This window comes from Acartia tonsa, chromosome 11 (genome assembly GCF_053477335.1).
Source record: "Acartia tonsa isolate MP-2025a chromosome 11, ASM5347733v1, whole genome shotgun sequence".
NCBI lineage: Eukaryota > Metazoa > Arthropoda > Copepoda > Calanoida > Acartiidae > Acartia > Acartia tonsa.
Genome location: NC_137270.1, coordinates 11,533,976 through 11,546,664, shown reverse-complemented (window position 1 = coordinate 11,546,664; position 12,689 = coordinate 11,533,976). Strand labels below are relative to the sequence as shown.

The 12,689-nt window shown below is 30.8% G+C and overlaps 1 protein-coding gene across 3 annotated transcripts in view; it reads right to left on the bottom strand.

Moving 5' to 3' along the window:
- LOC145331004 (fasciclin-2-like) overlaps nt 1–12,689 on the bottom strand; it is a 91,650-nt gene that overhangs the window by 31,682 nt on the left and 47,279 nt on the right. For all 3 annotated transcript variants that reach the window (XM_080175595.1, XM_080175597.1, XM_080175596.1), the window contains 3 exons: nt 6,332–6,375; nt 5,596–5,687; nt 5,336–5,372 (listed from right to left, as the gene is read on the bottom strand). In XM_080175595.1, the coding sequence (XP_080031721.1) occupies nt 5,336–5,372; nt 5,596–5,687; nt 6,332–6,375 (173 nt within the window). The remainder of the gene's footprint in view (nt 1–5,335; nt 5,373–5,595; nt 5,688–6,331; nt 6,376–12,689) is intronic.

The following is a 12,689-nucleotide window of genomic DNA, read 5'->3' as shown; positions in this document are numbered from 1 at the left end:
CCCCTTTTCCTCCCCTTCTTTCCCACCCCTCTTCAGTTACATAAAACACCTAATAAGGTTTCGTGATTTTAAATGAAAAACTTTATAAGGTTTGTAATTTTTTGTAGAATTGATTGATATAATAGCTACCTCTGACTAAAACTAAAGTCTTTTTAAAAAAAAATGGATTTAAATGTAAAAATAAAGAAGTATTTTTACATTACTGCCAAAAGTTTCTCACATAAAAAATGAAGTAATGCAACATCAAAATATTTATATTTTTTATATGTTTTATTGAAACATACAACAGTTACAAAACGGTATAAAGGTTTAACATTTTATTGCTTTAATATATTAGAACCTTTTTTAGCTCATTTATAAGTCCCAACGTCTTTAGAATGTTTTAAAAGTAAAAAAGTGTTGCAGTGCTTTTTTAGGAGGAGGGTCGCTTGATAAATCTAATTTCTATATTCATAAAGTGATTAAAAAATTTAACTTGTCAGTAATAAACTTTGTACTTCACAAGGACGATAACATTAACCCCTTACAGTCGGGCCCCTTGCCGCACCTAAATCAGTCGGGGGGGGGGGGGGGCGTTCAACGCCCCCCTTATTATCTCAGTTCCTATTAGAGCTAGAGGGCTAAAAAATTTTGTGCAAGTCCCCTCTGTTATGATGAATTTCCGACCTTAAGTAAGTCAAGGTCAATTTTCGCTTCCTTCACCCTTTTATTTAACAACCTTTGTTTTTAGGTCCTTTTTTACTTATAAATTTCAAACGGCTGTAATTTTTTTATTTTTGAAGCTAGAATAAAATTTTTTTTGCAGAAAATGTTTATCTTTATGTAAATTTTATATTTGAAATATCAAAATATTATTTCAGCGGCCGCAGCTGTACTTGGCAGCTGCCAGCCGCCGCAGTCGGCGGTCGGCGGGAAAACGGCGGCGAATCTTTATGAAATTTTAATACATTATGTAGACATGTAAAATAAGCTTAAGTTTAAAATTTGAAGTCTCTAAGTCAAAAATTGCGGCCACAGGAGCCTTTTAAAGATTTCTGGAGACCTGGAGGTTCAGGACCTGCAGGATCATACCTGGAACCTAAAGTTGACTTGAACACCTGTATTTAATATGAGGATGTACTACTTGAGGATATTTTAGTATTTTGGTAAGATAAAATGCTTTGTTTAAGTCAAAAAAAATATTTTTGCTCTTTACCTGGATGACCCTGCCAGGTTTGCTGGCATCCTGTGCCCGCCAGGATGGAGATATTCAAAAAATTTCAACTCTCAGTTATGTCTCATACCCACACTTAAAAAGTCAAGCAGTTTGGGCTCTTTATCTTTCACACACAGAAAATGAGATAGAAAAAACCGGATGGGGGGCGTTCAACGCCCCCCCCCCCCGACCGTTAAGGGTTAAGTAGTGCATAAAAAAATTAGCATAGGTTAAAGAGTTTAGAAAACGCTTAGAGAATAAATATATAGACACAAAATATAGACATAAAAAGTATTTTTTTGCAGCCAAAAAGATTTATCACAATTTTCAATCTAGGAGAAAATGCCGTTTCTCTTCTGTTATTAATGGATTTATTATTACTTGAATCTTACACCAGATTATTATGTAATCTAATAGAGTGAAATCTGTAGATGGCTAAATAACGATTTTTTACCCCATCCCCTCCACTCCTACAGGATGAACGATCTGACCAATAAATTATGTCGATGTTAAGAATACAAATTGACGACAATTTTCCCCCTGTCATATTATCCCTGTTTGTATATTCTACAACCATTCTGTTAATATACTTGTTAAACAATATATATTTGATTTAAGATTATAATGTTTTAGTTAAACTAATCCTTACCATTTTAAGATATAAATATCTTATTTCGACATGTTAGAATAACAGTGTTGTTATGATCTGACCATAATTGACAATTTACATGTTTTAATAAAAAATTACTGTTGAAGAGTAATACAAAACTTTGGAACAATATCTTGATATTTCCATGGATTTTAAGGGATAGGACAATTGATAAATAAATTGATGTTCATCCCCAGTATTGGCAAACAAAATTACCCCTACTGTTTATTGAAATTATTGGTAAAAAGTTTAAACAATGCTACATAAAGGAATATTCAGTGAATATTCCTTTATTACAGTCTATTCTTCTTTTCTTTCTAAATATAATAGTTGTTGATTTTTTAAAATCTTTTTGTTTGCTTGATTAACTTGTTTCAGTGGACATTTTATTTAATAACAAACCTTTCATAACAAGATATCAACTTATCAAAATATTATTTCCTGAAAGATTTAACACATTATAAAAGATAAGTCTATGGAGAATGAATTTATCTTTGGGTTAGCGGGTTGTTTGTTCTGCGTTTGACTAAATGGTACGTTTGCCCTAACAGAATGGCGTGTAGGGGTTTGTCAATACCCTCCCTCAAAATTGAAACTGAGACAGCATGCCTTCCAATTCTTAACCCTCAAAAGTCTCCTGGTGAATCGCATTGGACGCCACTGCTCTTACAAAATTCTTGACCACCGAACCCCGCCCCCTCCCTCTCCCCAAATTTGGCGGGGCTCTTGTAACCTCTACATAAACCAACCTAACTTAAATTAGGCATCACAAATTAAAAGATCTTTTGCGATCAAATGCCATATGAAGGAAATTGCATGTTATTTTAAAAGCGGCAAAATTATTTCCAGAAGCTATATTCCTGTCCTTGATTTATGACTGAAATTAAATTCTTTTGTGTATAGAAAAATTGTTGACAACCATTGTATCAAATAATCTGTCCTATGTCATGGCAGACAAGGATAGGCAGAAGGAAGATAGATTAATCTTTCTTCGATTTTCCTTTTCCCAAAATTCTCATGGCACCGAATTTTCTTGTACTCTGATAAAGTTTTGCTCGCAGCTGGCTAAAATATCGATCGCCCCAACCATCCTTTTTACCCCCCTCCTTTTCGCTCCTACTGGATAAACAAACTAACCAATAAATGGGGTCAATATTAGCAAGCAGTTGACAACAAATTCTTCCCTGTCAATATATCTAAATAAGTCCTATATCTATTCGTACATGGCTAATTTTGATGACAGGCAACCTTTGGCTTCAATTTTGTATTGCACATATCATGTACAAGTAAATAATTGTTTTTTCTTCTTCTGGAGTTTAATGAGGGTAAAGAAAATAGCCTAAAACCTACCAAAGATATTAATTATAAAATAAGGACAACCAATTCGGATTATCATTTTCCATGAACAATTACAGACAAAAATACCTTACTAATTTATTTTATACAAGCGGCTACTTTTTAGGAGGATTGCTATTTTTTTGTGAGGGCGATTTCTCTTGAGAGGGTGGTGATACCTTCCCCCAAAAAAATTCTAAACCTTCCTAAAACCTTTTAACGGTTACAATGCAGTAAGGGAGAAACACATCAGTTTAGTGGATTGCAAGATCCTTCGAAAAAAACAAACTAACAGACATCCTGTTACTTTTATATATGGATTTGAATCTTGGTCTGTTCTGGAATTTTGCATTCAATAGGCATGTAGATGCTTTATTGCGTATTTACCCTAAGCTGGGAATTAACCAATACAGTCTTCATATAAACCTTCATGTTTCTATTATTAGCAAATCTGCTAGTTTCGTGTTTTGGTCGGTCACTACTTAAAATTCAGCATATTTTGAATGGAGGTACGGAATTTCTGGTAACGATTAGAGAGTTGCTACGCTTCCTAAATCGTAACTTATTGTTTTAGGAATCATCATGCCAAGTTTGAATTCGATAAGACAATGCTAACATCATAGATGTTTAAATTAACAAAAAGACCCTAACAATAGAAAAGCTTCCTTTTTAAGAATAGAGAGAGAAAAAAGGCTAATGTTAAAATTTAGCATAAGTGTGAAAACAGTATAACCAAAAGCATATAATTTAATCAATTACACTGTGTTAGGTAATTATATAATAAACTAGATCAGTTGGCAAGGATATTGCACCTGCAGTACCATTATTTGCACATGTGACCAACAACTCAACATATTCGAAAAAAATTTCGTAAAGGTTTCGTGATGTTATGGGCAACACATCGTAATACAGACGAACTTAATCCTGCACTTTTTGACTTCAGACCTATCTACCAATAGAAAATGGATTTCAAATAATATGTAACCAGATTTGGGATGTTAATAATAATATGAATCCTATTTTATGATAAATATGTATTCATTCAGTGTCAAATTCAAAATCAACACTACTTCACTCTTAATAAACATTTTCATACCCATCCTCTTTTATTCTTGAATGAATAATATGCCCAGTTCACAAATAACTTTCAGAGCTCGACCGATTTTTTTCTGATGGTCAACTTATACAAGTACAACCAACAAATACCTTTATGAAATAGGTCAACCTAAAGCTTCCATAGGTCGATCTATAAATTCCAGAGGTCAACCTATGTCTTTTATGAACTAGGCTATAATATATTAATTAGAGGTTTGCATATATATGGTTTTAGAGGGGTGTAATACAGATTACATCCAGAAAATGACTATAAAAAACTTTAAAAATCTTGTAAACTATTACTGAAGTAGTAAGTTCTCAAAGAAATGGGTAGCAATTCAAATGAATACTACATTAATGAACCTCTTTAGAGATATATTCAATAAAATCATTGCTTGCACTTTTCTATTATTTTTCTCTATAAATTTCTGAATTTTTATAAAACATTGGCACATATTTCTTTTATTTATTTTATTTACAAATTTGAACATTGGATTTACTCTAACAAGAGATAGATATTCTAACAATAGTAGCGAAAATGAGATATAAGAATAGACATAAAGACGTATAGAGTAGCTTCACTACTTATAACAAGTCTATAACTGTTCATGAAAACCACGGGAAAAGCTTTCAATACAACTGAATCAAAAGATTTGTAAAGTATTTTGACAGGCGCATTTATTATTTTATTTTACATATTTTGTACGTTCAATTATTCTTGAAACTTTAATTCGCCAATAAATTAAAAGATGAAAAGGTATTTTTAATCTCCTGTTCTGCTATTTTTTATAAGAAAATTGTTCTTTGTTCTGGAATGTACTATGTACTGTGAAAAAAAATAGATTGAAATAAAATCAAAGAAGAATATTGAGCATTCCAAAATAGAATAATCTTATTGAGAAAATAAGCAAACATAACTATTCTAAAAGTTTTAGATCTTTGTGATTATTATTCTTTGTATAATGAAAGAATAACAGAATAAAAAGCATTTTTTATTACAAATATTTAGGTTTGAATAGTGTCAAATGCTTTCTTGAAATCAAGAAACAAAAAATCTTTACCTCATATGTCTTGTTGTATAGCTCTTGAACTCTGGGCCTAAAAATATTTATTTAATAAAATACTGAAATTAAAGTTTTTTTTGTACGATGCTACACTCTAACTTGCTATGTCTGTGAGCCTTTTTTTTGAGGGAATTGTAAATTACTTTTCTGTTATTTGCTACAGAGAGCTGAATTCTGTTGGCCAATGAGCATCTATTCAGTAACTCACTTGGTCCGTCGATCTACCTATAACGCAATATGGGACAAAGAGTACCTACCTTATGATTACTGAAAGAAATGCCGAGGCTTGCATGGTTCCTGCGTTGTTCTCAACAATACAGGTGTACGTTCCTTCGTCTTGTCGTCGTAACTAGATACACAGATGATTATTAACGTTAAGACATCATTTTAGAAGATTGTTAAATCTTCATAGTATTTCATAACAAAATAGATGGTCAGTCAATATGACACAAAATTTTGGACGATTTTTTACCCAAGCAAATTGTTATCCTAAGAAATTAGCTAACTTATTGTGTGGATTGCGGATGAAATGAAACAATTAATGCCGAATCCTAATCAATAAAGTGGTCGAATTGCCCCTACACTGTGTTACTATTAGTCCAATAATGTGATTTATCATCTAGACTTTCAATATTTTAAAAAATAATACATAAAATAACCAAAAAGTGTTTAGTGATGCATGTAAAGCAAATCGGGAAAAGGGAATTTTGGGCTGTAGTAATTATTTCTGATTATCTGATTTTGTAATTGATAGATATTTGTTTTTATGACGTTAAGATCTCGTTAAATTTATAATTAGGTATTGATATAAATTATAATTAGGTATTGATATAATTAGGTATTGATATAATTAGGTATTGATATAATTAGGTATTGATATAAAACAGATTGTTGATAGAGGGTTAGGTAAGTAGATAGGTGGATGGACATATAAAGAGGTAGGATAATAGATATTTTATATATAGACAGATAGAAAAGTTAATATACTCTTACCGAATAAGCAGTTAATGTTCCTGTAATTTCGTTCAGCTTCCAACCTAAAGAAATAATGCATGTTATATCAAAAGTCAATTATAGATTTGCTTCGTTGCTATGAATCAGGGCTCGGCAGCTATGCGTCAATAAAACCTAAATAAAATCGTCAAATTATAATATCAAATTAATATTCAGCTGGATGTCTAAACCTTTTCCTTAACAAACAATCTTTTTTTGCACACAAGTGGGATTAAATTAAAGGCTTATGTGCTATAACCGTTCTATAGATCATTTAACTTAGTGGCATATAATTCTAATAATTAATATTACTCGTTTCTTAGTTACACTACTTATAAGCCGTATTGTCCTTGTTTTTCTCGTATTCATTCGAATCCGGTGGACAGGAACCGGTTCTCATCAATACGAAAAAAACTATGTCTAGCATCGTATTATAAACCGCTTTCTATACGAATATAGAAATGTACAATCATAAGATTAAAACCAGTTTTTTAAGCCCGTGCCTTCGGCACCTCGGGGCTAAAAAAATGGTTTTAATCTAATAATTGTACATTCTATATCCGCGGAAAGCGGTTTATAATACGATGAAAGAAATAACTATTAACATATATATGACTAGAGTTTCATGGTTCTATTAAATGTCACACGAAAGCCGATGCCATTTACGATTTTGTCAGGACTAAAGATAATCTAAATTGGTTAAAAAATATGTTTGTTCAAATCAGATACTTCCATTAAAACATAAAAATAGACCGTTTCTATATTGAAAAAAAAATTGAAACATTTTTTTCTTTTACTCTGGGGACTTAAAGCTCCTTGGGGATAAAATTTGAACTTGAAATTTTCAAACTTAAATTTCTTCAAAAATAGAGTTTGTTGGATTTTCTGGTTGCCAGATATGAAATCTACGCATCTTGTATGGCTAGATGGCAGTGGTGTAGTTAAGATTGGGATTTTCAACTAAATGTATAGTAATGAAAATAAAACATTGTAATATATTAGACAAATTACTTCTAATAGAAGTGTATTTTTAAAAAAAGAAAGAAAATTAATTCCATTAGGGCCTCGAAACCGATTAACATCTGGTGGATAAGCATCTCTGAAAAAGGATATATAGCATCGAATATAGAAATAAAAATCATTAAATTAATACCAGTTTTGATAGCCAGGCCCTTCGGCCCATCGGGGCTAAGAAAACTTGTTTTAATCCTGTAAATTTTTATTTTAATATCCACGGAAAGCTGTCTCTAAAACGATGCAATTAATAACTATCACCGGATTTGCCACAAAAACTTTAACTGAATAAGTAAAATAGTAAATATTTAACTTTCATATTATCCTTGACAGTTGTCAATTTGAAACATATTATCTTAGTACATATTTACATTTTACAAAATGTTACAGGCATTTACAGGAAGCATAGATTTCATTTAGTTTGATTTATCCGTCTGTTTTCAAGTAGCTGGACAAAGTGTCTCAAAAATCAGCCACGTGACGTCATAAATATGAGAGATTATCCATCTCTTTTTTAGGGGTTTTCTTTTCCACTTCTCATCCTCATCTCCCTCATTTTTATGACGTCACATGGCTGATTTTTAGGACACTTTGTCGAGTTACCAATTAAATGAATGATTATAAAATATAAGATATTTTCCCATTTTCATTTAAAAATACACAAATGCCTTCGCCGTCTATAACAGTAAATTTGTTTATTCCTATTAAAAAGAACTTTTAAAAGGGCTGTAAATATTTTCCCGAGGCTATTTAGAGGGAAGCAACCCCCCCCCCCCCCCCCAAACAATGTTAAGCTCTAGATTGCATCTAATCGGTATGTCGTTTAAGAGATCTTGTATCATTAAGAAGTGTAACGAACGCTTGAATCAATAAAACAGGCGCTACATTACTATATGACTTGTAAGATGTAGGACATCTTTCAAGAAGTAATGAAAGGGAAAGAGTATAAGACAAACAGACGTACATAAAGTTATTAAGGATAGCTGCGATTTTTAATCCTAATAGAAGCTAACGAGAAAAAGTTAACTGTGATTGGAAATCCTTTTTTTTCTTCTTCTATTTTTGGTGCATTTTTTCTGTCCCCAAATGAATTGGCATGATCCTTGTTTTTATATGGACCCCCCCCCCCCTTTGAAAATATATATAATGACAGGAAAAACGGTCGTTAATTTAGGTGGCTAATATGGACATCACTTATTGGTCATTTTGTAGTACGGGAGGGGTTATGGGGGTAAAGAATGTGGATCGTTTTTATAACCTGTTACATTTTTCACTTTATTAGAGTACATGATAATCTGGTGTAAGATCCATGAAATTATAAATCCATTTTCATAAGCATAAGCATAAGAAAAATATTAGAGCCAAAATTTGTCTGTTCTTATAATAGGAAGTAGATATTAAGTCTATTATCCTATCAGGGTTGTAATAAAAATACAGTGAACTAGAAGTTAATCTTCCTCTCAAATTAGATGTGTAAAATTCTGACCTTTGTAGATTACAATGATTTAGAGTATAAAGTAAAAAAACATTTCAACCCATAAATTATTAATTTTTGAGAAGTGTTGAAAATGGTCCATAGCATATAAATGGGAAAACTCCTGCATTTTTTCTTCCCCCAAAGAATTGGTAATGCTGATTGGTACTTGGAATCATCGATGGGGAGATATAATATGTGGAATATATAGTAGAACAACACCTTTACCTAAAAATTACTGCATTTAACTTATATAGAATTAATGGGATTATAATATACACCATTCTAACCCCTATTTCGGGGAGGGTGCATCCACATAAAACACTTAAAAAATAAAGTTATTCATTTTTAAAATTCAGGAAGAATTTTACCGCAGCGCTTACGTTATTAACCGTTACAAACAGCGATAACGGTAGCAAACCTTAAATGTAAAATAATTGAATGAACCAACTTTATTGTATGTAAAATATTTACAATTAATGTCTGTCCTGATATGATATGATATGATATTTATTTTTACAGAATGCATACCCTTTTTTTATGATACTGGAATTGTACTTAAATTTAACAAATACCCATCCCTCTCTTTGATTGGTACTTGGGAAAGAAAAAAGAAGGTAGTTGGAATAAATTATACCATTACTAACAAGGATGACAATATACATAACTTGAAACTTAGAATTCTAGAAAGTTTATATAGTTTGAAAAGAAAAAGAGAGATAGTTAAATAGCTAGATAGATAGATAGATAGATAGATAGATAGATAGATAGATAGATATATAGATATATAGATAGATAGATAGATAGATAGATAGATAGATAGATAGATATATAGATAGATAGATAGATAGATAGATAGATAGATAGATAGATAGATAGATATATAGATAGATAGATAGATAGATATATAGATAGATAGATAGATAGATAGATAGATAGATAGATAGATAGATAGATAGATAGATAGATAGATAGATAGATAGATAGATAGATAGATAGATAGATAGATAGATAGATAGATAGATAGATAGATAGATAGATAGATAGATAGATAGATAGATAGATAGATAGATAGATAGATAGATAGATAGATAGATAGATAGATAGATAGATAGATAGATAGATAGATAGATAGATAGATAGATAGATAGATAGATAGATAGATAGATAGATAGATAGATAGATAGATAGATAGATAGATAGATAGATAGATAGATAGATAGATAGATAGATAGATAGATAGATAGATAGATAGATAGATAGATAGATAGATAGATAGATAGATAGATAGATAGATAGATAGATAGATAGATAGATAGATAGATAGATAGATAGATAGATAGATAGATAGATAGATAGATAGATAGATAGATAGATAGATAGATAAATACATAGATAGATAGATAGATAGATAGATAGATAGATAGATAGATAGATAGATAGATAGATAGATAGATAGATAGATAGATGGACAAATATATATAGATAGATAGATAGATAGATAGAGAGAGAGTGTTTTATTGCTTGATTAAAAGTAAATACTAATTTCAAATCAAATGCTTTGGTAAAATCGAAAAATACACAAATTATCCTTACATAAAGTTGGCAGGATGTTTGTCTGTGTGTTTCTTTTCTATAAAAAAAAACTACAGGCTTAATTAATATGGCTACTCGTTAAGATAGAGTTTCAAATACGTCTTTGGAAGGTTTTCTTTATATAGATAGGATAGGGTACTTCCACCCCCTCAAGAGAAATCATACCCAGAAAAAAAGAAAGTTATAAAGTGTTTAAATTTACATTTCTTGGTCTTTATGTTTTAACATTTGTTTTCAACAAAAACCACATAGAAATTTGAATTTATATTAAACTGCTAACTCAACTGTTTTTTTTATTCTAAAAAGTGAAGCTATTCTTAAACTAAAATTGTTCTGTATTTTCAAAAATAATCCCTTGAGCTACAATGTAGCACTGATCTTGCGGGGCTCATAACACATACTTTACCTAACCTAACCTAAAATAACCATTAAAGTATATAGTTTATTTTTTAAAAAAATGACAGAAAAGTTATAAGCAAAGTATGAGAAAGTTATATATTTTTTGATTTGTGATCTATTTACGTTTATGTGTGTTATCATCCTTGTTATGGCAAAGTTTTAAGTAAACATAATAAATATTTCATTTCATTTCTTTATGTATTTTTAACCAACTTTTTTACTTTCTTTAGTGGTATTTATACATATGTGGCAATGGTTTCTATAACTACAATCTTATGAATAATAGTTTTAAGCTATTTTCTTTTAAGATAAAGCCTAATTAGAGTTCTAGGTACTTCCCCACCCCCTCGCCTTCCCTTTAAAGCCAAAGATCAAAATCGCTAATATTATTTCTGTAAAAAAATCTGCAGAAATAAAACCAAAAATCTTCCAAAATTAGATAAATTTGAATTTGATTGTGTAGGTTTCTTTATTAAAACAATTTTTCATGTTTATTAAGCACATTGGGCTTAAGGGTTCTAGTACAAACGCAGGAGTTCCAAACGACGGAGTGGACAAACGCAGGAGTAAACACTCAACGTAACCTAACCAATTTTAACCATATTTTAGGTTTTTTTTTAAATGCCTAACCCCTGCTGGGGGCTTATTTGTTTATTCATATCTTAACCTAACTTTACTTGTATAAAGATACTTACTTCAATTAATATTTTAACACTACTGCGTTTGTCCACTCCGACGTTTGGGACTCCTTCGTTTGTCCTGGAACCGGCTTAAGATTTTTTATTTTTTTTCTATGTCAATATGTATAAACACCTTTTCAACTCTTTACAATTTAAAATCTAAAGTTTTTAGAGACAACTTCTTGTTAAATTAAAAAAGGGCCTTAATCCATCCCCCAAAGCAAAAAAATACGTTATAAGGTAAAAAATCAATAAATATTGATTTCGCAAAATTGCAAATGCCAAACTTGGGACGAAGATAAAATTTTATTGCATTGTACAAAAGATCTATCAATAAAGATGTAAGTAAATGAAAATACAATTATAAGAGAACCTATTAAAAGATTTTTAGTTATATGCAATTAAACAATAAAAGACCATAACTTAGTATGTAAAGAAATAACGGAAGTGGCCCTAGAGGCCTCTGGGGACACTTAAGAAGAGGGGAGTTGAATTAGATTTATTTATTTATTTTAGATCTAAAAGAAACTTTAAATTTTTTATTTTGGGGTGGGGTCTAGTTTATGAGAAGCTACCTTGAACCATAACAGTTCAGCGGTTAGCGAGATCCTTTGTTACAGACAAACAGGCATCCTGTTACTTTATCATAAGGAATTATTTCTAAAGCAGGAGGGGTTAATCTCAAGCTCTGAGGATATTTTGTTTTATAAAGTTATGTTTTCTGTTTTACATAACTTTATTAAACTTTTATGAGCAGTAAGATATAATATTTATTTTATTTTTAGGAGCATAGCTACTCTATGTTGTACGTATTTACGTAGACATTATCTCAAGAATAGTAATGGATAAGACAATGAAGAGGAATTGATGTACATCCGTACATCCCCAATGATGAAAACAAAATTAGCCACTCTTTAGATTAAAATCATTGAACATTAACAATCAAGATTTAATAATAGTTATTTCTCGCATCGTATTATAAACAGCTTTCCGCGGATATAGAATGTAAAATTATGAGACTAAAACCAGGTTTTTTTAGCCCCGAGGTGCCGAAGGCACCGGCTAAAAAAATGGTTTTAATCTTATGATTGTACACTTTTATTTTCGTAGAAAGCTGGATATAATACAATACTAGACATAGTTTTTTCGTATGGATTAGAACCGTTTCCTATCCACCGGATTCGAATGAATACGA